The sequence below is a fragment of the Dermacentor variabilis genome, chromosome 4 (genome assembly GCF_050947875.1).
Source record: "Dermacentor variabilis isolate Ectoservices chromosome 4, ASM5094787v1, whole genome shotgun sequence".
NCBI classification, from domain to species: Eukaryota; Metazoa; Arthropoda; class Arachnida; order Ixodida; family Ixodidae; genus Dermacentor; species Dermacentor variabilis.
This window is the reverse complement of record NC_134571.1, coordinates 177,474,556-177,501,051: the sequence shown is the minus strand read 5'-3', so window position 1 is coordinate 177,501,051 and position 26,496 is coordinate 177,474,556. Positions and strand designations below refer to the sequence as shown.

Genomic DNA, 26,496 nt, shown 5'->3' with positions numbered 1-26,496 from the left:
AAGAGCATCGCACACTTAATTTGTAATACTAACCGGTACTAACACAGTGATTACGTTTCTTACATTGTTCGCTCTTTTTGCTCAAAAATGCATTCTGTTCGTTTTCACTTGTAAGAAAGAAGGTTCCTTTTTTTTTTTTTTTTTTTTTTTTTTTGCTTTCGAGCACCTGTGTATTTTCCACACTGCGGCGCCCCGAGCGCTCAACCCAACGCTGTCTGCGTTCGACCCAATCCTCAAACTCTGCCGCTCATCTAAACCCAAGAGCAACCGACGCAACGCGGCTTGGGGGCCCAGTGCCTTGCGCCCCCAATTCTAAAACTCTCTACTTTCCTGTGTGCACCCATTCCCATCTACAGCCGACTATCAATGATGGCAAATTCGTATTTTGCTGCTTTCCAAGCACTCTCGGACAGCTAACGCCATTTATTGGGTTATTTAAGAACTATATAGTCAGTTTTGGTTCTTGGTTCTGCTGTTTCTGCTGTGTACGGATTTTTAAAGCGCCTCCGGAGAAGGGACATGGTTGACGCAATGAGCGCTCTAGTTTCCAAGATGGTGCTGGTGCTGCTCATGCATCTGCACGAGAGATCTTGGACTATGGAAGCAGCACTGGCATGGAAGACAACTTTGGTTTATCGAATTGCCGAACAGAGTCTCGCTTTCCTTGCCGAACCGCTTCAATGCTTCCGGGCACCGATATAAAGATATCCTGCGCATTCTAAAGGTTGTGCCTCTTACCTGCAGGGTGTTAACAACATTCGGTCAGGATCACTTGTTGGCGGCCACGCAGTGAGTCGAGTTGCACGTGAAAAGACAGCTGGGAGCCGACCTTGCCATTGCTCTTATATCTCTACAAATTTTTTACCTACAAAGATGATATTTGCTGGAATATGGCACAGGCTCTTTGCGCTGAAGATGAATATTCTCAAATTTTTTGTTAAAGTATATTTTCTGTGCAAAGCAATGACGCTTTTATGTAACTTCATTTTTTTTTAAACAATACTTTTGGACATTTTTTAAGAATACTTTTTTTTACTAACATGTCATTTTAGAATACCGAATTTATTCGAATCTAGGCCAAAAGCTTTTTAATAATCATCATATACCAAACTGTAGGATCGGCTTAGATTTGGGGATTTAAGAATGCATGCCAGTTTATAATTGAAAATAATAAATATGGTGCATAGCTCATGCCATCTAGAAAAGTATGTATCGCAGCCGCTACTAGCCACATCAGTAGCCAACCGAAACACACGAGTGACGTCGCTATTTTGACCTTTGCCGTATCAGTATGGTGGCGAAGTATCGGAGTGCGGCGTGGCATTTTCGTAATGGCACCAAACAGGCAATGCTACAAACGAAAAGTTGTGCTAGATGCAGAGGTGTCGTCAAACATTCCAAGCCAGGCGGGACTTCAGCATTGATGAGAAAAATGGCCGAAACGAGCAGATGCTAGCGATAAGCACGCAATAACAGAGAGGAGCTCTTTACAGAGATTGCACCACGTCTCGATGCGTATGAGTCGTGCCACACTGTTTGCACATACCGTATTTACCCGCGTATAACCCGCCCCTGCGTATAACCCGCACCCCTAACTTTGAACTCGGCGGAAAAAAAAAAAAAAAAAAAAAAACTCGCGTATAACCCGCACGTTTACCTGAAAAAAAAAAAATGAGCGCTAGAAAGATGCAACTCACTCAGTGATCATTTCGTTTTCAGAACATTTATTCAAACGACCGCCACCACGTCACTGGTTATCCGATTCTTAATCGTCGCCGCTCTCACTACTGCCATCCGAGGCTTCATCGCCACTCTCAAAGACGTAGTCGTCCTCGGAACCATCCAGACTATTACTGATCGCACAATTTTTAAAGCTTTTGCGCACCAAATCGGCCGGTATCGCTTTCCACGCATCCACGATCCACTGGCACAGCAATGGAATATCAGGCCTTCGCACGCGTCCCGTCGGTGTGAGGGCGTAAATGCCGTCGGCCATCCACTGGGCATACAGCCGCTTCACGTGTGCCTTGAACGGCTTGTTCAGACACACGTCGAGTGGCTGTAGCATGGACGTCATGCCGCCAGGTATTATGACGAGGTCGGTGCTGGTCTCGGCAAGGCGAGCCTTCACCGCATCAGTGCAGTGGCCTCTGAAGGAATCTAGTACGAGCATCGACCGGCGTGCCAGCAAGGCACCTGGTCTTCGCTCCCAGATTACTCGAAGCCAGTCACCGACTAGGCCACTGTTCATCCACGAATTTTCTTCCGCACGCACGATTCCTGGGGGCAGTGGAATGCCAGGTAGCGTCTTGCGTTTGAAAATGACATACGGGCGCAGTTTCGTGCCGTCAGCCAAAGCGCATAGCATGACTGTGCAGCGCAGCTTGGCATTTCCGCCGGTCAGCACGCTGACTGATTTGGAGCCCTTTTTTTCCATGGTCGTGTCCATCGGCATCTCAAAGTACACAGGTGTTTGATCAGCATTTCCCACCTGAGACAGCAAATAGCTGTGCTCCTTCCGAAGTGCGATCACATATCGTTGCAAGTTCAACAACTTTTCCTCGTAGGCTTCAGGAAGCCGCTGGCACATGGTTGTTCGCCGCCGCATAGAAAATCCATGTCTTCGCATGAAGCGCTGAAGCCATCCACGGCTTGCACGAAACTCACGTGGAATGTTCAATTCCCGGGCCAACTTCAGGGCTTCCATTTGCGCCATCTCAGTCGAAACAGCGTGGCCACGACTTCTCTGCTCCTCAATGAACTTCGCAAGCTGCGTCTCGAGGTGGGGGTACGCGCCAGTCTTCGGACCCCGAAACGCTCGCCTGTTCCGGTTCGTTGCTTCGAGACTCTCTTTTTTCTTCCTCCAGTCGCGAATGCACGACTCGTCGACGTCATGCTGTCTTGCAGCAGCTCTGTTGCCGATTTCTTCGGCAGCGGCTATAATCTTTAGCTTCTCTTTCGCTGTGAAACACTGCCGTCGAGTCGCACTCATGATGCCAAAACAAAGCAGGCAAACAGTGCAAACTGGGGTAAGTACACTAAACAGCGCCTAACGCGAGGCTCAACAATGCTGGCCTTTCGTTGGCCCTTCATCGGCTTGACAAGCGTCGATGACGATGGGGATGGCGGACTACACGGGGAGGCCGCCGCACATTGCGGTGAAGCCGACCCCCCCCCCCCTCCCAAGGAAAAAATTCGCAGATAACCCGCACCCCCACTTTTTAAACGCGTTTTTTCACATTTTGGTGCGGGTTATACGCGAATAAATACGGTACGTGGGTGTGTGGACGCGGGCCTGGCGTGCCCGCAAGCGTACAAGGCTAGACGTAGAGTGAACTCAGAATGTTCATATTAAATAAATACTGTTTTCATTTTGTGAACGCTGTCCTCACTTTTTTGTTCGGCTTATATTCGAGGTAAGTTTTTATTTTTTCTGGCTTCAGACATTTGGGGTCGGCTTAGAATCGGGGCCAGCCTAGATTCGAGTAAATACGGTAGTACCCTTGGAAAAAGAATTTTTCCTCTTCAATTTGATACAACACCCTTTATTATCAAGCATACTCTGTGATAGGAAAAAAAAGTATTTACTAGACTACACGAACGTCGCTGCTTTTTCTGCGGGCAGGAAAGTGTTAAGAACACGAATGCAAACACCTGTCAAGGCCTGCTGATGCTTAAATGACTAAATTATTCACCCGAGAAATTAACTAAGCACACATTCATTACAACCATTGCAAATGAGGACTGTCAGGAGCTCTGTACTGGTTTCTGTGCCTGAACTACACCCCAGAAATCCCTAACACCCAATCACAAAACAAGCATTTCTGCCAATAACAACGGAAAAAAGATAAGTATAAAAATGAGCTGGTCAACACTTACGTCACTGAAGACCATCTGTGTCTCCTCCAAGAAGCTCTGGTGCATCTCCATGAGTTTGTCTGCAAAGTCAAGTTTATTGTCCTTCATTTGTTGCAAAGGCAATAGCAGCAGAAAGCCCACATTCCAAGTATATTCACACCTTTGTTTGACACTACAGACACTTCAAGTATTTGAAGTACTTTTATGAGTCCCCCAAAACAGAAACTATATGTGATGAGTCTACTCTAACTGACCGTGGAGTTCTTTAATGTGCACCCATTTCACAGCCAACAAAGTGTTTTTGCATCCCCCCTCCATCAAAATTTGGCTGCCATGGCCAGGAGTCGAGCTTGCGACCATGTGCGTACCAGCGCAACAGCACAGCAACTATGTAACTGTGTTTGGAAAGATTGAATGCGCTTTGCAGACGATCACAAGGAAGAAGACGGTACAGGCGCCTGTCCCGTCTTCTTCCTTGTGGTCGTCTACAAAAGCGCAGCCAATCTTTCCAAATACAATGAACCAACTTGCCCAACAATGCATTCTGCTATATAACTGTGGCTGGTCTAGCAAGCACACTGCGGGTGCCACTGTGTTGCCACTGTGAAGCAATGTCAGACAACACAAAATGGCACAAGCGAATACAGTCGACTTCCATTAATTTGATCCCGACGAGACTGCTGAAACTGACTGAAATATCCAGTAGGTTGAATTGAACAAGATCCGGCAAAATGTGTATGTAATTTTTCCCATTTTCCATACTGCCACGTTCTAATGGTAGCACAGAGGAAAATGAAGCAAATATGGGCAGCAGCCACTAACCACCACACTAGGTGTAAAGATTAACTTGGCTTGCTGACTTGGTAAACATAGCCTTTGTTGCACTGTCATCCTGACTCTGGCTTTACCGTGTTGCGACAATATTTTGCTACCTGGTGAGACTGTCTAGCGGTGTTCAATAGGTGTCACTTTGTCATCACTTTGTGATGTGCATAACAATCATTGCTAGTCGAACCATGCAACCAACAGTCCACAGCATCGAGGTTGGAGATGCAACCATTATGCGGGGATTCTTCAATTCGTTTTCTCTCACCCATCGCAGCGAGCGTCCATTACTGGCGATAAGGAAGGCGGCTTCATCTGATCCAATGACAACAGACAAAAGAAATGAAAAATGAATAAAATTTTTACATTGTATGACCCCTGGTTTTCAATGATTAATGCAAGCACGTGTTTGTAAATACTGCACATTCGTTAATTTATTACTCTTTTCAGCAGGCACCTACTGAAGACTGCTTGCAGCGTTACTGTTCTCGATAGCAACATGGCCCCATTCAGCTTATCAGACAATGTAATGATCCAGATGGAGCCTGCAAAATAAAGTTCAGCAGGGTGCCACGGCTGGTCCCATCCTCACCAAAGAGACAGATGTCCTTAGTCTGCCCAAGACGCCACTGCGCCACGGCGTCCAGCATGGCGTTGAAGTGAAACTCGACCCGGTGGTCACGCTCAGACGACACGATGTGACCCTTGGTCGTGTACAGGTCACAGTGGTCGCGGATGAGCCGTATGCCATGGCCAGTCTGCAGGCACAGCGTTGTCAGGGGGCTGGAAAGTGGGAAGGACGGACACCAACTGCGGTTGACATCGGGCTGTTCGAGTGGCCTAATCTCGACCGCGGGTAAACTACACCTGCGCGTGCTCAAACACACGGCGATGACAGGTACATTTGCCGACCGATACTCGGACAAGCTCTACTAGCCTCTGCACCACCACTGGCTCAATACGATGACTGAAATTTCGGACGCTATACAGTGCACCGTTTTCTAATTTGGACTCCACCTGCAGTACCACGTGCCAATTTTGTCAAGAGCGATATTTTTGTTTTCATGTCGCTGGCATGTCCTCAGAGGGGAAACCAGCAAAGACCTAGTTGATCCCGTGGCTGCCGACACAGCCCAAACTTTGGCATAAGCCAAGCACAAGTTGCTAAAACAGATGCATTTGCAGCGTTTGCAGTTTGTTGGGCAAGTTTATGTTTCCGGAACCTGTACCCTTACGTGTTAAATAGCAATGCAGTTTCGGCAACTTCTTTGATTGCTACTATGAAGTCTTGTCACTCAGAACCGTCAAGCAGCTTCAAGCGGAGACATCTACACACTCGATGCCTGCATTGACAATGACTGCATGTGAAGAAAGCCACAATCAATTGGCTACTGCAATGTGGTCAAGTTATGTTTAAGTTGCCAGGGGCCTTTTACTCTCCTCGAGGACTCAAATCACTACAACCACATCCAAAATAGCTCTGAAGCCCCGCCAGTACACTTACAGTGGAATTTTGATGATACGAATCTCACAGGGTCGAAAAAAATATTCGTATTAGCCGAAATTCGTATCATCAAAACAATTAAAACTAGCTAAATTAAAGAGTCAGAGGTGAACTCACTCAGGCACACGTATGTAAAAAGCATTTATTTCTCGAAGAAAAAGTCTCTAATGTCCTTCCTCTTTTTCTTTGTCAGGTCACTTAGCAGACTGTTCAAATCCATAAAAACACGTGCACGTGTCGTCGCTGATTTCATCTGTGGCCATAGCACACCTCAGAACTTCGAGCGCGTGCAGCGTTTCAGCCGCCGGTGGTCGACCTTCACCGTCGCCCACTTCTAACACAAAGAATGCGGTCCGAAGCACAGCAGCTACTCCGTCCAATGGCACGCGGGAAAGGAGAAAAAGCACAAATACAACAAAATTGCCACCGCTTCAAAGTCTTCGCACCCAGTCGCGGCTTCCGCGCTGTCTGGCCTCTGCACTAAACGAGAAAGGGAGAAAACGCGCGACTGCACGCTGTTCTCTTTCGTGGCCGTCGGTGGGGCGGCGAAAGCTTTGGCTCATGCTCGCGATCGCGTCCGTCCGTGCGCTGGAATGGTGCCAACTGTGGCCTCTCCGCGCAGCAGCACAACCTCCTCCCCTCCTTAGCAACCGGCGCGCCGGTGGGAGGCACCGCTGTGCATAGCAACCATGACGTCACACAGTTGCGGTTGAATGAGCGCGCGCGTCGGCCACGTGTCGGCGATGGCAGCTGAGAGGGACGCATGGCACCGAAGCGGCCCAGTGATTCCGCGCCAAGCGGTTTGGGAAAGCGGCAGCGAACGCCGGATTCCCCCAACACCAGAAGAACAAGGAACGAATGCGCATGCGACGACTGAACATGTCACTAGATGCGAAAGCAAGGGAGGCAGAACGGAAACGCCAACAGCGACTGCTTAGATCACAAGGTGCCAAAGGCGAGGAATCAGAACGAAAGCGGCAGCAGCGACAGGCGATATCGCCGAACACCAAAGTGAATGAATTGGAGCGCAGACGGCAGCAGTGACTGGCTATGTCACCGAACAGCAAAGCCAGGGAAGCAGAGCATAGACGGCAGCAGCGTCTGGCTTTCGCTAAGCACACTTTAGAATTTCTAGTGTCTTCGGTAATTTTCGTATCAAACCGACGCGGTGCGAACATTGATTCGCAACAACCGTTCTCTAGCATGTTGCAAAGTATTGGGGCTCGGCCGGGACCACAGAAATATTCGTGTCATCCGGAAATTCGTATTAGCCGTGATTGTATCATCGAGATTCCACTGTATTAAGTGTCGCAGCGCTCGTACTGTGACAGGAGACAGTGATGAGCACATGTGAAATTAAGGGGACACTAGGCAAGCACTAAGGGGGGACGCAGCCTTTGAAAACCGAGAAATCACAAAAAAGTATATTTTTTGGAAAACCACCTATTCGGGCAGTATGTCTTATAAACGACCATTTCTGTAAATATCAACGCCTAATTCATCGTGAAGCTATTTCAATAAAGTGTATAATGAGCAGCACCAGCTCTCGAGTGGCAAGCGAGCACTCAAAATACCCCTACTTGACGCGAACGCAATTTCTTCACCCCTCTCCCGAGCGTCGCCATTTTGGGGTTGTTTTGTTCGTGCATTCTTGAGCTTCTCTTTCCCTTGCCACCTGCGGCCGCGGCGGCAGCAGCGCGGAAGAGACCTAAATCGCTCACGATTGGAGGGCTCACAAGAGCTTTCAAGTTTCCCGCGGCTGAGACGCGAAGCTGAAATCGGGTGAAGCTCGCACTCCCCAAGGACGCAGGGGAGCCCGCGACTCCTATTGGCTGCTGCGTGCGATGACGTAGTGGTCTCCTGCATAATGCATCTAGCTGTTGTCTGCTTCGGCTCCTCCATCGCCGGCGCCCTTTGTGTGTTCCGCTTGCCATCGTATATCTTTGTAGCCATTCGCATATTCTCCAAGTTTCTACCGTCTTTATGAGACGATTTTAAACCATATTTACGAGACCATTGTTGCGTTTAGCCTGCCAATTGTTGTGTGGTCGGCCACGATGTGCTCAAAGAAACTCAAGAGGCTACATGTGTTCGGTGCAAGGAAGCGTTCTATGAAGCTCGCTGCTCGCCCGCGTGCCAACGATGATCGCACCGATGGTTCCTGTGGGGCAGCTTCTGCTTCATCTACGCAAGAGCGTGGTTGTGTTGACGCTTCTAGCAACGTGACTCCTGCTCCACCGGCGCAAGAATTTGTAGTGACGAGTGCGCCTGGTGTCTCGTGCTCATCAACAACGGCTTCCACATCCTCTCTTTCATCTGCCTCGGACAGTGCGAACGCGTCGTCCACTGTGCACTTGAAAACATGTTTCCTGACGTGTGAGGAGAAAGAGGCGGCGGATAAAAAACGCACTGCTGTGCAATGAGGACTTGGCGCTATGTCAGCGACGGAGAGAAAATTTCAAGCAATGGAGCGTGATCCTGAAGCTGCCACCGCTACAAGTGAAGGAAAAAAATTTCTTCTTGTGCAAATGGGTGCCCTAGGCGACCTGCTATCTGGGACCCCGTGCCAGCGGTGCTTCGCAACTGGGATGAAGGTTCAAGGAGAAGAAATGCAGAAATTGAGTTTTTCCGGCGACCATGTGGTCCATAAATTTTTGCTCATGGGTGTAGGTGTCAGAGGTAAGAGCCACTGCTTCAATACCACAGAACTTTTTACACCTTCATTGTCCCTAGAAAACCATGTATTTTGCACCGTAATACAGTAGACCTCTGTTAATTCGATCCCAACCGAAGGTCCTGGCCGGCACCCATACAGTTTTATGGGCCCAAACTTCCGCTACATTGATCTCAAAATTGACCTTCCCCAAATAATTTGAACTTGATGGGTCAGCTTTGCCGCAATACAGCCGCGTTAGGCGGTGAAGCGTACCAAAAATGAAAAGGTGCTGCTATCACTTGACATAGTACACATTTCTTAATTGTACAGGTGCACATCTGCCATCTTTGGTCACAGTGCGAGCACCTAGATGCCTAATAAGCATACTGGTAGGCATTCAGAGCTGTTTATAATGTTGCTGGGACGATATGAGCCCTCGTTTCGCCCACCATGCGCATCTCCTATAGGAGACCGTTACTGATGCCCAATACGTATTCCTTAATTATAAGCACATACGCACGCCGTGCACCAAGCAGCAGAGAAAAGCCTTGGGAAAGCTAGCAAATAGGAAGGTGCTAAGATAAAGAAATCTCTGAAAATCAAGAGGACATTTAAAGCCAACAAAAGAGCATGGGTCTATTTAAAACTCTGAAGACCTGCCAATGAACTTATTAGGCATCTCGGTGCTTGTACAGTTGACTAGAGATGGCGCATGTGCGAGTGTAAATTAAGCGACCTGTGCTATGCACCATAACAGTGGCACCTTTCGCCGCTTGGTATGCTTCACCGCACGACAAGGCTGTATTCTGGCGAAGCTAACTTTAAAGGCAAATACTGCTAAGCGAATTAACAATGTGTTTTGTCATTTTTCTTGTTTTTTTTGCCTTTTGGTTAATTTGACCCACCACATAATTCGACCACCTCCATCAGTACATCCAGGATCAAATTAAGGGGGGACACGGGTCTTTGCGGCGAAAAAATCGCGAAAAAATCGATTTTTTGAAAATGAAATTTTCGAATTCACCAAGTTTCAAATCTCAGGGAAGAGTATTTCCTCCGCAATATCAAGTTATAACATCACTGTGAGCTGAATTCCGCGCAAAAACAGCCCTTTTTATCGCGGCGCGTAGCTCTTTTTCTATGCGCGCGATCGCGGCCATCTTGGTCTCGTTGGAAAGAGGAGCCTTCCTTCTTTAATTTCCCGCCAAAAGTGACTCCGTCGGTACGCCAGTGACGTTGAAATCCGGGGAAGAAAAAAAGCCGGAACGCGCGATCCGATTCGTTGACTAGCGCACGTGACCAAAAACGCGTGCTGTGGTTGGCTACGCGAGGTTCCCATCGTCTGCTCCACTCCGCAGGCGACGCGACGGCGCGTCTCGTAGGTTTGTTGGCACACGCCCAACGATGTCCAGTCCACCGGGGAAGTTCACCACGAGGCACAAGTTCGGCAAAAGGAAGCGATCAGCTTATAACTTTCAAAAGCGCTCCATTGCTTCTCAAAGCATCGAGAGTAGCTCGCCGCCAACCGCAAATGATGCCGAAGCCGCGGACGATGCCGAAGTAGGCCTAGCCAGCTCACAAATGAGTGAAATCGTTACGGATAGCGGCCGCGTTCGGCGTGACACTGCAATGTTGCAGCGTGCGGATTTTTCGCAGAGGGAGATGAATGCTCAAAAAGTTCTTGCGTCAACGCCAGCAACAAAGCGGGTGTTGGATTTGCTCACTCGCGCCGACGGCGCTGCAGCCGCGCCAGTCGACGCCGAGGCAGGCTTCGCTATCCTCAGTAGGACTCCTTGAACGCACTGATGTCGTTTGTCAAGTGCAAGGTGTGCGGCGGCAGCGTCGCAGGAGGCAAAAGCGAACGGTAATCTGGCCTCGCCATAAAGATCGTTATCACATGCGCGTGTTGGGGCGATATCGCGTCGGCGTGAAACTCGACCCGCTTGAACGACAACCTTGCCGCGCGCGCGATGCAAGCCACCGGGAATCGGCGAAAGGTGCCAAACGATGTTTTTGGCGCATTTGGGTGGCCGTGGTCAGGGCAACTACTTTCCTGGTGGCTTTTAGCCACTTTCACTACAAAATAATGCAAAATTATTTCTGTACTTTTGATTAAAAGTGAATGTATTCCTTTTTTCTCGTTTTCTCGAAACACCGACTTTTGACTTGTTGCTGATTTGCCGCGGCGATATCTCTGCCTTCAAAGCAGATAGAGCCATAATTTTTGTTGTGGCTTGTAGCTGAGGGTGCAAAGTACACAATGGTAGGGTCAGATTTTGGAATTTATGCTTTAAAAATTTTCAATTCTGCTTTAGATCAGACAGTGGGGTAGCCACAATTCGAACAGTAAAGATTGAATTGCTATAAAATTGCTAATATTTGATGTATCAAAATAGTATTCCTACCATTGTGTTCCTTATGTTTTCTAGTACCAAGGCATGTGCCAATATGAATTTTGTAGCGCATTTTTTTTCCCTATTGTTTGTGCAAATTATGAACAATGAATTTCATTTATCTTCAGAACTAAATGGCCTATTGGGAAAATACTTACATATTTGAAATCAGCACAAATGTCTTAACAAGAATGGAAAGTTTCATGAATATTGATGGAAAACATCATGAACATTATTTGAAGAGCAGTGTCCCCCCTTAAAGGAAGTCGATTGTATAAAGAAGTGTGTTTATATACAATTTCAATATAATGAAATTTTCACCATCATGAAGTAAAAGTTTCCATTTTACTAACTTTGTTATTTGAGGTTTAACTGCAATTGACATACTGAAAGCACAAAGGTGCACAAACAATATGCGATTTGACAAAACTGTACATTCTCAAATTGCAGCTGCAATATGTGAAGCAATCTTAATTTTGTTAAAGAGGGAGAGAGAGAAAAGGATGCCTAGAATGGCAGGGAAGTTAACCAGATACAGTCAACGACTGAATTTTCGGACATGCCTGATATTTCGGACGTCTTCGCGGCACCGCCACGAGCCCCATAGAATCAATGTATAAGGACATCTGAAGTTTCGAACACTCGAGCCCCCCACTGTTCAATTTTCCGGACTTTTTGACATGACGGAAGGTCCTTTGGCTCCTCGCGCAGCGCCCTTGCGAAGGAAATCGACTTGCAGCCGAAGCATATCACCGCTTTGAACCACAACTAGCCAAATCAAGCCGTCACACACCAATTTGGTCTGGCCACGCTGGCTACGTTCATCGCCGCACTTCCGCCTCCGGCGGAGTTTCCGGAGCGGCGTCATTTGGTTTGTTTGCGTAGGCCACGCTTTGGCTAGCGTGGTGTGTGGTTGTGCTGTTGTGTCAAGTGTGCTCTGCGACGCTAGGCCTAGGTGCTTCGACGCTCGTCAGCGAACTCCACTGTTTGCAACTTGAGGATTTCGCTTGACTTCGATGGCCCCCACTCCTTCTTCGTCGTCCTCGCCGATGCCATCGAAGCGCGGAAAGCAGTACCGTCAGACAATGTGATCAACGACCTCCACTCTGCTGGGGTTTCCATACCCACGGAAATAACTTTTGAACAGTTTGTTGACGCTGACAACGAGCTCGCCTTCTGCGCAGAACTGACTGACGAGGAAATAGTCCGTCAGGTTGTGGGGTATTCAGAAGACTCCGATGTTGAAAATGAGGAGCCAATGCCTGCGCCGCCTACAAGCGCTGAGTTGACGCGAGCACTGTTGACTCTTTCATCGGTGTACAGTGCTGACATGACCCTTGCTCAGGTCGAGGCGAATATGATCGCATGCAACCAGAACGCCATCCAAACAACAATCAACAAGTTCTTCAAGCCACTGCAGCAATAACACCGGCCGCCCGACGATGCACATGTACATAATAAACCGGCAGTCGGCTACATACAGAGTTTTTGAACGCCTCTTTTTATAGCCACTTCACTGATGCTATGGCAGGGTTTTGGAAGCCTGTTACTTTGCTCTTTACCTCTGGAAAAAAAGAAAAAAGGTGCGTTTTTTTGCATGCATTCATTTTTTCGGACTGCCTGAATTTTCGGACGTTTTTACGTTCTCTAGAGGGTCCGAAAAATCGGTCGTTGACTGTATATTGTTTGAAGTCGGAGGCGATCTCACCGCTGCCAACCAGATGTTTCGGATCGGACTGCTGGTACGATCTGTTGGGAACTCGGCGCTGACGCCCGTGGTTGTACCTGGGTCGCAAGCCCCAAGGGTAGCGTTGGCCTGGCGGCCTGGGGTACAACTGGAAGCATCCGAAGGTCCCGGCAAAGCATGAGTCGACTGGTAACAACAAAACAACTTGTTTATTTTAACATCGCAAAGAGTTGGCGGTCAGGTTGACCGAAGTAGAGAGACGGGAGAGCACTTCACTCAACAGAAGAAATCGGAGCCCTCCTTTTTGCGTCCGGGGGCAGCTGTTTTTATACTCTCGCAGTTGAGGGCAAGAAGGAACCCCTCAAAAGACGAGCACGTGAATGTACAATGGGCTAATGGTGACGCACACTGTCGTAGCGATGCCGTAGCACCATGACGAGCACGATCTCGTAGCACCCTGTCGAGCACGATCTCGTAGCACCCTGTTGTAGCGCTGCCGGTCGGGCACAATGACTGTAATGAGAGGATGGTCCCTGCTTTGGCATCGCCTGTTTCGGGCACAATGACTGGAATGAGAGGATGGTCCCTGCTTTGGCATCGCCTGTTTCGGGCACAATGACTGGAATGAGAGGGTGATCTTTTGCGGTCGCATCGCCGCAGTCGCGCCTGGAAACACCTGCCGATGAGTGTTGCGGCGACGACGATCGGGCCAAAATGTCTGCCGCCCCGCCGCAGTCGCGCCGGCAAAACCACGTGTCGCAGGCGAAACGCAACAGACCGCCCCGCCGGGGGAAGGAGATCCCGATGGACAGGGGACTGCATCCGCTGTCCGGAGGGATGTCGCTCGATGATGCTCATAATCGAAGTCGGGCGTCCCTCGACGTTTCTTGAGCGCAGCGCACAGAGAAGGCCTCGTTCTCTTGTTCAGGTTCGCACGGGACACTGCAAAGTGACTTCGGGAGAGTTCACATTTTTGTTCTCGTTCCCGGTAAGCGTTAGAACTACGCTGAAACTCAACCGCTCAGTCAGCAAGCACGGCACAACCCTCACTAAGCCCTGCCAGGCTCTTTCCCCTTTTTATACCACTGCCTAGTTCCTTACAGTAGTCTAGCATCACTCAGAACGCGTCCACAAATTGAAAACTTGCACTAGAAAGCATATCATCACTTTGAAACACTAAACAAAAGCAATATGTTAAAAAAAATCCTGCCTCAGGAAAAAAAACATCAGTAACAAACAATTTTGAGGCTGATTCCTACGTTAGGGGCTTCGACTTAAGCCATCGGCGTTACCGTTGAGACTCCCCTTTTTGTAACGCACCTCAAAGGAATATTGTTGTAAAGCGAGGCTCCAGCGCAGGAGGCGGCCATTTTTGGGAGAGATGGTCTGCAGCCATTGGAGAGGGCAGTGATCCGTCTCAATGATAAACCTCGAGCCGGCTAGATAGCATGACAATTTCTGTACGGCCCACACGAGACACGCACACTCTTTCTCGGTGGCGCTATACGCCTGCTCACGACTGGTCAGCTTACGACTAGCATACAGGACGGGGTGTTCTACTTCTCCATTTTCCCGTTGGCACAGTACAACGCCCATGCCTCGCTCACTAGCATCGCACTGAACAATGAACCCTTTTGTATAGTCTGGCGATCGTAGCACAGGCTGGCTTGTTAGGGCACTCTTTAGGGCGCTAAAAGCTCTTTCCTTTGTCTCGTCCCAGACGACTGTTTGAGGCTCTGTCTTTCTTAGAGCATCCGTCAGGGGAGCCGCGATATCAGAGTACCTAGGGATGTACCTCTGATAGTAGCCGGCGACACCTAAGAACGACCGAATATCGGTCTTTGTGCGCGGTTGCGGAAAGTCTCGCACAGCGGCCACTTTTATTTCAGAGGGGCGGCGACGACCCTGACCAATCACGTGACCGAGGTAGACAACCTCGGCCTGTGCTAACTGGCACTTAGGAGCCTTTACTGTCAAGCCTGCTTCGCGCAGGCGGGTTAGCACTGCCCGCAAGTGTGTCATATGCTCAGACCAGGATGCGGAGAATATCGCTACGTCGTCTAGATACGGTAAAGCGAATTCTTGCTGTCCCCGCAACACTTTATCCATGAGACTTGAAAAACAGTATGGCGCGTTCTTCAAACCAAAACTCAACACTTTAGGACGGAATGTTCCCATTGGTGAAATGAACGCCGCATACCTACTAGCCTCTTCTGTAAGTGGAACCTGCCAATAACCCCTGACAAGATCTAGGGTGGAAATAAACTGAGCGCTACTAACTTTCTCAAGGCGCTCCTCGATGTTAGGGATCGGATAAATTTGATCCTTAGTGATGGAATTAAGCCTGCGGTAGTCGACGCAAGGACGAGGTTCCTTGCCCGGTACCTCAACTAAAATCAAAGGGGAGGTATAATCACTCTCACCTGCCTCAATAACACCGAGCTGTAGCATTTTCTTTACCTCAGCCTCCATAATATCGCTCTGGCGGGGTGACACCCGATACGCCTTGGATCGTACTGGCTCTGGGGAGGTAAGTTCTATATCATGAGTAAGTACCGAAGTCCTACCAGGCCTCTCAGAGAACAGACCTTGAAACTCTTGTAATAGCTGGTGTAGTTCGGTTTTCTGCTCAGGCGACAGCGGTGCTTTACTGATAAGGTCACTAATGACTTGACCGGTGTCTTCCCTGTTCGTCACTGAGCCTAGTCCCGGAAGCTCGACTGGAAGCTCTTCAGGAACGTTTACCATCATGCACACCACTGCTTCCCTTTGTCTATAAGGTTTGAGCAGATTACAGTGGTAAACTTGCTGTGCTTTCCGCTTTCCTGGCAGACTTACCACGTAGTTAACGTCCGACAGTTTCTGAACAATTCGTGCTGGGCCCTCCCACTGCACGTCTAGTTTGTTGTTTAGCGATGTGCGCAATATCATGACCTCATCGCCAACCTCAAAACGACGGGCCCTGGCTGTCCGATCATAATAAACCTTGGCCCTCTGCTGGGCCTTTGTCATTGCTTCACCTGACAACTCCTGTGCCCTTCTTAAGCGTTCGAGGAGCTTAAGTACGTACTCCACCACGACTGGGTCGTCGCCCCTACCTTCCCACGATTCTCGAAGCATGCGAAGCGGAGATCGAAGCGAGCGACCGTACACCAGTTCAGCTGGCGAAAACCCCGTAGCCGCATGCGGCGCGGTCCTTAAAGCAAACATCACCCCAGGCAGACACAGCTCCCAGTCAGTTCGATGTTCAAAACACAACGCTCTCAACACGCGCTTCATGACGGAGTGGAGCTTCTCAACGGAATTCGACTGTGGGTGGTACACTGAGCTGTGTAACAGCTTTACCCCACACCTTTCGAGAAAAGTTGTCGTCAAAGCGCTAGTAAACACTGTGCCCTGATCTGATTGGATTTCCGCAGGAAAACCAACTCGCGCAAATATGGACAGTAGTGCATTAACTATCTCAACTGAGCTGAGTTCTTTAAGCGGCACTGCTTCAGGGAACTTTGTCGCTGGGCAGATCACAGTCAAAATGTGTCTGTACCCCGTGGCTGTTACCGGCAGAGGTCCCACAGTATCAATAACGAGCCGTCTAAAAGGCTCCGTAATGATAGGTACCAATTTCAACGGCGCCCTCGATTTGTCCCCTGGTTTGCCCACCCGCTGACAAGTGTCACATGTCCTCACGAAATGGTCTGCGTCCCGAAAACACCCTGGCCAATAGTACTCTTGCAAGAGACGGTCCTTAGTTTTCTTAACTCCTAGGTGTCCGGACCACGAACCCCCATGCGACAAGCGCAACAGATCCTGACGATAGCATTGAGGCACGATCAGCTAATCGAACTCCACTCCTCTTCGGTCTAGATACTTCCGGTACAGGACTCCACCTCTTTCCACAAAACGCGCAGTTTTCCTGGCGATACCTTCTTTGACATTGCAGCGCACGTTTTCCAGGCTGCCATCCTTTTTTTGCTCGGCTATCAAAGCCGACCGGCTGACTTTTAGCAACCTATCAAGTCCGTCTGACGTAGGCGCGATGAGCAAATCAGTAGATAGCTCTTCTAACTTTCCCGAATCGGGATTTTCCTCTCCAGTATCTGGCGCCTTCAACGCTACAGACTCAATTTTATTCAGTTCGGGCGTGCTCTGAATATCAGCTTGCTGCGCCTCTGACCCTTTTTCGTTGTTTGATAACGTCGGCCCCGCAACTACCGCCTTTGCAGCGAGCTCCCGAACCTTCGATCTGGTTAAGGCCTGAACACTAGCTTCACCAAACAAAAGCCCCTTCTCGCGCAGGAGGTGATCGGACCTGTTTGAAAATAGGTACGGGTACTGGGGGGCAGCATAGATGACACTGCCGCCTCCGTCTCAAGCGCTCCGAAAGGTCCTTCAATAAGCACTTTTGCTACCGGCAGACACACGCTATGAGCTTCCACGGCTTGCTTGATCCATGCGCACTCGCCCGTGAACATATGGGGTTCTACGTAAGACGGTTGAACTACATCCATCGTAGCTGCGGAATCGCGAAGCACTCGGCACTCTTTCTCGTTCACGAAGAGGTCTCGCATGTAAGGCTCGAGAAGCTTCATGTTCTCGTCAGTGCTGCCTAATGAAAAAAACACAACTTTTGGTGTTGTTTCCGGACACTGCGCCGAAAAGTGACCCGGCTTCTGGCACGTATAACAAACGCCCGCTCGCCTCATCTCGAACCGCTTTCTGCGTTTGGCTGCCGCCGTCTCTTTACGTCTGGTCGGACTGCTTTCACTCGCATCCGCACTACGCGTGTCCCCCTTTAATCTCATGGGTGTGAACTTTGGCCTCTCAAACTTCGAGCCAAATTCACCCTTTTGACCGTCCTTAGCTCCGCGAGCCCGACGCGTCACAAACTCCTCGGCTAGCTCAGCGGCTTTAGCCACCGTACAAACGTCTGGCCTATCCAAGACCCAGTATCGCACGTTCTCCGGTAACCGACTATAAAACTGTTCTAGCCCGAAGCACTGCAGAACTTTATCGTGGTCACCAAACGCTTTCTCTTCTTTGAGCCACTCCTGCATGTTCGACATAAGCCTATACGCAAACTCTGTATATGACTCACTTCTGCCTTTCTCATTTTCCCGAAACTTCCGACGGAACGCCTCCGCAGACAGCCGGTACTTTTTTGGCAGACTCGATTTTACTTTGTCGAAATCCTCTGCTTCCTCTCTATCCAAGCGAGCGACTACGTCGGCCGCCTCGCCGGGTAACAAAGTGAGCAAGCGCTGTGGCCACGTTTCCCGAGAGAACCCCTGCTTCTCGCACGTTCGCTCAAAGTTAACCAGGAACAAACCAATGTCCTCTCCAAGCTTAAACGGCCGCATCAGGTCAGTCATTTTGAACAATACTCGTTCTCCTGCACCGTGTGCCTGACTTCCATTACGAGCGCGTTCCATCTCTATCTCGAGACGCTTCATTTCCAAAGCGTGTTGACGGTCACGCTCTTCTTTTTTCTCTTGTTGCTCTCGCTCTTTCTGTTCTTTACGTTCGCGCTCTTCTTTTTCTTTTTGCTCTTTAAGTTCGCGCTCCTGTCTTTTTGCAGTCTCTCTCTCTTCAATGGTCTCAAGGCATTCCGACAGCTCGTCATCCTCAGCCTCTAACTCAAGAATAGCCTTTATCAGTTCTGGTTTTCTTAGTTTGTCTGAGACATCCAGACCCAACTCTCTTGCAAGCTCCAACAATTTCGGTTTGCGCAACGACTTCAAATCCATGGCTGCTCTGAATGCTGCTTTCTCTACTGCTTACTATTGTCTTGCCGCAAACTAACCCGGCAGCAACGACAACCACAATTACCAGCTCTGTTTCTGACACTAACAAAAGCCTGGCAAAGCTCAGAAGAAGAAAGTCCCGCACTCACCAAACCTCGCAGCCAAGAGTCCAGCGCAGTCGTTCCGCTGCAGGCAACCAGTCATCACACAGGGCTCGTTGCACTGCTCCCGGATCGTCGTTGAGCTGCTCAGCATACAGTCAACTGCATCTCTTCGCTGCTGGCCTCCGTTGTCGCGATCTCACCGCTGGCAGACAGTTGTTTGAAGTCGGAGGCGATCTCACCGCTGCCAACCAGATGTTTCGGATCGGACTGCTGGTACGATCTGTTGGGAACTCGGCGCTGACGCCCGTGGTTGTACCTGGGTCGCAAGCCCCAAGGGTAGCGTTGGCCTGGCGGCCTGGGGTACAACTGGAAGCATCCGAAGGTCCCGGCAAAGCATGAGTCGACTGGTAACAACAAAACAACTTGTTTATTTTAACATCGCAAAGAGTTGGCGGTCAGGTTGACCGAAGTAGAGAGACGGGAGAGCACTTCACTCAACAGAAGAAATCGGAGCCCTCCTTTTTGCGTCCGGGGGCAGCTGTTTTTATACTCTCGCAGTTGAGGGCAAGAAGGAACCCCTCAAAAGACGAGCACGTGAATGTACAATGGGCTAATGGTGACGCACACTGTCGTAGCGATGCCGTAGCACCATGACGAGCACGATCTCGTAGCACCCTGTCGAGCACGATCTCGTAGCACCCTGTTGTAGCGCTGCCGGTCGGGCACAATGACTGTAATGAGAGGATGGTCCCTGCTTTGGCATCGCCTGTTTCGGGCACAATGACTGGAATGAGAGGGTGATCTTTTGCGGTCGCATCGCCGCAGTCGCGCCTGGAAACACCTGCCGATGAGTGTTGCGGCGACGACGATCGGGCCAAAATGTCTGCCGCCCCGCCGCAGTCGTGCCGGCAAAACCACGTGTCGCAGGCGAAACGCAACAATATATATTTTTTTCGTTAAATGTGTCATCGTATGACTATGCTATGTCCATAGCTTTTGCAGTGTTGCATACGAAATATGAAACGGAGTATCGTTTCGTGACACGGCTCACACATAGGTCAGTAGACGAAACACGTTAAAGCTGCCATGTTAAAATTTGCATCACCATTTCACGATTGGTGAATGCATTCTCCCAGAAAGTTGCAAGAATGACCCGAGACAAAAAAGACGGGCCCCGAATTGAGGGCGTCCAACCCACCTGTTGGTGACGCCCGTGACGATGTGGGCACCCATGCCGACGCAGACGCCCAAGGAAGTGTCGTCACGCACTCGGCCCCCGATGCGATCCGATGCTTCGAGCAACGTCACCTGCATGCCCAGCCGATGCAGGTGCCGCGCTGCCGACAGGCCCGCAGGGCCCGCACCCACAACCAGCACCCGCTTCTGCGCACCAGGGACACCATAAAGAACAGTTTAAAATGAGCACACTGCATTCCATCGCTCACACCATCATGCAGTTAAGTGTGTTCAAGGGACAATCTAACTATTGTTGAAGGGATACTAAAGAGAAGGCTAAGCAGAGCCGTGTGAGTAAACCACTTGGAATACCAAAACATCCACTCTCACTGTGCCAGGAGGCCTAATAAGGCAGAAAAGATGCAAGAACAAGAGAGGTGGCAACGCTGCCTTGAAGCTCTTGCACCAGCTAGCTACGACATCATGGATTTTGACAGGACTTGCTCGGGTCTAGTTACCTTTTTATTGGTATAACACTAAAGTATTTCAATCTGCTTTTATTATAACTCGCCCATTAGCCCTCCATGATGGGTCAAAATGGCTCGGGCTCTGCCCATGTGGGTGTGTTGCCAGCCAATATGTGCTGGACCCTAGCAATTCTGACCTATCACGGAGGGCTAATGGCCGATTTGGAACAAAAGCAGAGTGGAATAGTTTTACGCTATCCCGACCATAGCAGATACATGTTTGCCAATAAGTCTACACGTCTTCGACTTCTGCAGTACATGTTTTTTTTCCCTATGCTTCACCACCATGCTTAACACCACACCTGACATACCTACGTCCAGCACGGTGTGGGGGGGAGCCAGCGGCACTTAATGGCCCTCAGACCAATGAATAACGACACATTGTTACTGCAAATTCATATTGTGACATATACATTGCAGGTTATACCGTATTTACTCGTATAATGATCGCACCTGCATAATGATCGCACCCCTGAATTTTGTCGTCAAAATTCGATTTTTTTATTTCCCGTGTAAGGATCGCACCCCAAACTTGCCGCAGCGATACGTCGTGTGCCAAGTCTACCTAATAATGATCGCGCTTACCAATGCTACGCGAACAACACTTCAAGACAAACCAAGCGGTCTGCACGCACCAAACATTCTTAAGTAGATGCCTCATTTTATTACTTTCATCACTTTCCGCACTTCCATGACTAAAAGAGGTACAACCAAACTTTCCTTTATTATGTGTAGGCTTTATAATGGTTGTGGTCAACAACAACAAAAAAGGCGCCTTTTGATTCTTCTCATCTGCACGCAACAAATCGCGAGCGGCAACGATAGTAGCCACGTTTACACTGATACGTTAGAAGTGTACCCTATTCATAGGCCGACGATTGTAACACAGCAAAGATATTCACCCACCCTTAGTGGAAACGTGCCGTATTAGGATAGCAGTGAAGACAGATGCCGCAGTTTCCGCAGCATGCCGGCCATGCGTTTCTATGTCACTGGCATCTAAGTGCGCCCATCTGTTTCTGTCCCCTCAAAGTGGACATGGCTATGTTATTGCTGCAAACTTGCCGATATTAACGATATTCTTCATTACTGATACGGAAGAAACTGTGTCAATACACGCAATGTACTCACGAGAAGCAAAAAAAAAAAATAGCGTTCGGCACGTTCGGCTTGCTCCGCCGGCCGCCATTTTTGTTTTGGTGTCCCGCACCAACACGGGACACCCGCATCCCGCAGCAAATGCGAGATGAAAAAAATTTTTTCCTTTTCGTGGGAAATTTAACCCGCGTAATGATCGCACCCCTGAATTTGTGTCAATTTTTCTGACAAAACAATGCGATCATTATGCGAGTAGATATGGTACTGAAGTTCATGTTCATGGCTGAGTGGAGCATTTGCAGAGCAGGCCCATGTGGCACATACTGTAAAGTTTGCCTCCCATAGCAGACAGCTGAACTGTGCGAAGCAATGCCCCGAAGTCTTAAGAACTAGGGAGTGTGGGAACACTTGAATACCACCGAATTAAACTGAATAGTGAACATTCGAATAAGTACAACCGTGAACCAAATATCCCCAACTTGACTTTCTCGAATATTAGGCATATTCGGAGTAGAGACAGACGCAGTACTGGGGACGTATTCTGAAACGTTTGCCTCCGCGAAAGTTTCGCGGAGGCACACGCTGATTTGAGATTTTAGCAAAACCGGAAATTAAACAGCGCCATCTAGTAGTTCTGGCTTACGTCATTTTGATGTCATGGTGCCGATGGGTGCTCTTGACATGTATTGAATAAATGAACATGTATTTTAACGTCTCTTCGCGTTCGGTTGGCGGTGGAGTGTAGTAAAGATAAGATAGGTGGTAGTTTATAGTAGCCTTTTTGGTGGCGTTTTACACGCGTTGTTCCGCGGCGATGTTTGTTGATTTATATAAAGTAAACCATTTCACACCTCCTTATTCAATTTATTTTACCTAAAGAGGCCGTAAGCAAACATAGTCAGTGCGCAGAACCCGCACTGCGGCCACTACACTCGAAAACAACACACCCGAGCCGCTCTGCACTCGCCGGGTGCAATCTATCATGCGATGTGAAGCATTCGAGAGCGCGCGTTGGTAGTGCACGTTGACGTCACGGGTAAGTAGTCGCTTGGCTTATTGAATGTGACTTTCGCTGAAGGCGAACGCTTCAGAATACGGCCCCTGCATGCTGCGTGTGCCGTGGAGTCTCTCGCGCTCGATGACGTGCATTGACAGCATGCTCTTGCCAATGTTGGCCCGATGTGGGGATCACACACACACAATGCCCAAACGCTGCAATGTGCAGAAAGGTGTGGCAGCGGCGGGGACCACCTTTGTCGGTGCAATGCTCGACAGGACAGGTTGAAACAGTAATGTGACGCGGACTGACAGAACGGCAACAAAAAAGCTATTGATAACCTTGCATTGATAAAGAAATATTTTTTAGATCCTCACATTTTAGAAATGAGCTGCAATCAGTGCTGGCATACTAATTTGTAGTTCCTTTAGTAGACCATACTGTATATCTTCATTTCAAGGTACCGTATTTACACGATTGTAAGTCGACCCCGCCATATCGCTTGACCGAAAAAAAAAAAAAAAAAGGAGAGTATACCCGAGGGCGCATTCGATAACGAAAATTTATTAGTCGTTGACATGGTCACTGGACTACTCGTCTTTACTAGTGCTGTCATCGTTGCTGCGGTCCCACAGCGCGTCGTGGTGCAGCGAAATTTCAAATTTGGCAAACGACCGCACCAGGACATCTTGCAGAACAGCAGCCCACGCCAAATGCAGCCAACCACATGCAGCCGTCAGGGAGGCTCTTTTGACAGGCCCAGTTTTCGTAATTTCGCAGGCTTCTGCCGCCAGCCACTTGTTATACTCACGGCGGAGCAGAACCTTAAAATTAAGGCGAAGGTCCGGGCTTGTTTCATGACCACGTCACACTTCAATGGCAGGGACCGATCACGCATTTTAGCGACGTACGCTGCAAGCTTAGCCTACAGTTCCGGAAAGCGTCCAGACTTCGGTACGTGGAAAATTTCTCACTTGCCGTCACAGGGTGAAAATTTTGCTTCGCTGCAGTCGCCCCTCTCACACCACCCGTTTAGAAACATCGAAATTGCGGCCCGCTGCACAGTGATTTGTTTCTTCGGCGTAAAGGATGGCAGCCCTATTGAACGCTGCTGTGAACGACTGCCGAACGGTTAGCGGGCCTGGAGCACTCATGACGACTGAGGAAGCATAGAAGTAGCACGTAGCTGGCAGTCAAGTGGAACGCGTCAAAAAGTTGGCCAAACCAATACCAATGCCTTTAAACAGAGAAAGAGAAACCCGCGTGCGGTGTCTGCTCTTCCATGAACTACCGCTACTCCCCGCAAGCGCCGCCCATATGCGCCGCCGTTCTAAGGGTGCCGCCGGAAATGGAAATAGCGGCGCTTCCATCAACTATTGACACCCCCCCCATGGGGGTGGGGGTGTCAATAGTTGATGGAAGCACCCATGCGAGCACCCATCTAACTCATGGGGGTTGCACGCATTGTAAGACTCTCAAAATGTTGAAAAACCCTTCCGAAAAGCGAACAAACACGTGGGATAGCGAAAAGATACGGGTAGGGCCATAGAGCAAACATAAAATTGTAACTACGTTGTAGCTCCCGTTGGTATCGCTTTTTTTGGCGGGGCCATGTTTTGGTTTTGATTGTAAGTCGACGCCCCAACTTCAGACTTTCAAATTTAAATAAAGGGGTCGACTTACAGTTGTGTAAATACGGTACCCAAGTTACTGCCAACTTGCTACATTCTCGTTATGCAATGTTAAAAGACTTTGTAAGCATCAACTTGTGTGATGATTTTTTTATATTGAATATTCATCTTTTTTTTCTTGATTTGATTCGAAATCTATGATTCAATGTTGGTACATCCCTGCTAGAAGCCATAGCTGGTCTTATTGTTTTTCTCAAATCATTCAGAACCCATTGATACCTGACTCAAATTTGCATAAATAATTAGAACCACACAAGGTGAACGAAAATGGACCCTAAATTGAAATAACCACATAAAATTGCATACACTTGCACAACTTTCCAGCACCATAACTCAAAGGATAAACATAAAAAAAAAGTTTGTCCAAGGACTACGAGCCGCCACCTCAGGTGGCCACAGTAACCAAAACTGCCGGACCATTCTTTTCAATAAAGTTAAATTTTTTCTTGTTCTAACTCCCAATTACCCGTGGACATCCACGGCTGCAACCCTAGATGAGGCAACAATAATAAATAGGGGAGCAGACAGACGAGGCTGGGACGATTGCAGAGTGTCCACCGTGCCTCACCTGTCGGCAAGATGGAGGCAGCGGCGGGGAGCTTCGCAGCAAGGGTAGAGCGCCGTGGTTGATGAGGCCCCGCGCAGTGAAGAACCGGAGCACCCTGTGCGCCTCCAACAGGCACCTGATGCGTGCCAGGCCCCGGCACAGAAGGTGTCGCGACACCCACACCAGGTCCAGCCACGCATGGGGCCGCAGGGCCCACAGTGCGAGCACCACGTTGCGCACACCTAGGTACATCACCTGCGGCCACGACGATGAGCGGCGCGTCACAAATGAGGAATTCCATTCTAAAGGAATTTGTTCATGGACCAGTTGGTACACACTGTTCTCGAAAACTGAGCATTGTGCAGTGCCCCTGTATGTCGTTTGTGTCCCCGTATGTCCCGTCTATGCACGCTGCACAGACCAAGTTTTCAAAAGAAAATTCGCCTCGCAAGAAGGCAACCATTATATACTCGCGGACAACTTTCTGTGGCAATGAAGGGAAAACTACGGAGGCAAAGCGCGCCTGGGTGAGAGCACTTCTGAAAAGAGTCCCGTGATTTCATTCACGTTAGTTTAAGCTGCAGAAGAGAAAACAAACATCTTATTAGGAACAGTTACATAAAATAAAACACTAAATGTAAAAGTTTACTTATGTTGTGGCTTTTTCCTTCCGCGTCTGGGCAAACGCGAACCGTTGCAGGTGAAGCTGCGTCAATTCAGCATCTGTTCCGAGCAATCAAAAGCACTGTCAAACGCTGGCAGACTAGTTGGTTAAAAATGATATTCAATTAAATTATGAGGTTTTACGTGACAAAACCATTTTCTTATTATGAGGCACACCATAGTGGAAGACTCCGGAAATTTCGACCATCTGGGGTTCTTTAATGTGCCCCTAAATCTAAGTACACGGCTGTTTTCGCATTTCGCCCACATCGAAATGTGGCCGCCGTGGCCCAGATTCGATCCCGCGACCTCATGCTCAGCAGCCCAAGACCATAGCCACTGAGCAACCACGGCGGGTGGCAGACTAGTTGGTGCTTTAACATATGCGCAGCAGCCACGGGCCTGCACCTTTCCCTTCATTGCTACAGAAAGTTGTCTGTAAGTATAGAACTACAATATTCAGTTATCACGGGCTGGGGAAGCTACAACAGTGCCTAGTGTCAATGAAACAAGCATGATGACACCGACTACACAAGCATGCTATCAATATTGCCGACACAAGAAAACATTTCGGCTTGTGAAGGTGTGCACATGGACTAAAACTGACTGATTTTGCTGTCCCGACATTGCAACATGCACTTTTCATCATATGTAATTATATGTGCGTCTATGGAATCTATACTTTGTTTCAGTAGTTCTGCGCAGCACTGTAGAAGCTACAGGCTTCTTCAACCAATCAGGACGGCGAACACATTTTAAAGGCGTCCTTCCATGCCCTGTCGTCTGCTAGCGGCAGGTGCTGCAGTGCAGATGGTGGCAGCATCTGCAAACACACTGCAACTGCGCAGCAAGATCAGCTGTTGCGATGGCAGCGGAGGAAAATTCATTCCATATTCACTCTGACAACAAAAAATGGCGTGCTTTTTCAATTTCCAGATACAGAGGAGGAGGAGAGTTGGAGAGACAGCAGAAGCGGAGAATTCAGATGGAGCACTCGGCAAGTGTCGCACGGGATTGTGCAGCATCTCT

General features: G+C 49.0%; 1 protein-coding gene across 4 annotated transcripts in view; it reads right to left on the bottom strand.

Moving 5' to 3' along the window:
• Positions 1-26,496, bottom strand: part of LOC142579955 (lysine-specific histone demethylase 1B-like) — a 101,494-nt gene that overhangs the window by 37,082 nt on the left and 37,916 nt on the right. For all 4 annotated transcript variants that reach the window (XM_075690642.1, XM_075690638.1, XM_075690641.1 and 1 more), the window contains exons 9-12: positions 24,826-25,059; positions 19,967-20,151; positions 5,276-5,466; positions 3,880-3,938 (exon numbers count right to left, since the gene is read on the bottom strand). In XM_075690642.1, coding sequence (XP_075546757.1) covers positions 3,880-3,938; positions 5,276-5,466; positions 19,967-20,151; positions 24,826-25,059 — 669 coding nt within the window. The remainder of the gene's footprint in view (positions 1-3,879; positions 3,939-5,275; positions 5,467-19,966; positions 20,152-24,825; positions 25,060-26,496) is intronic.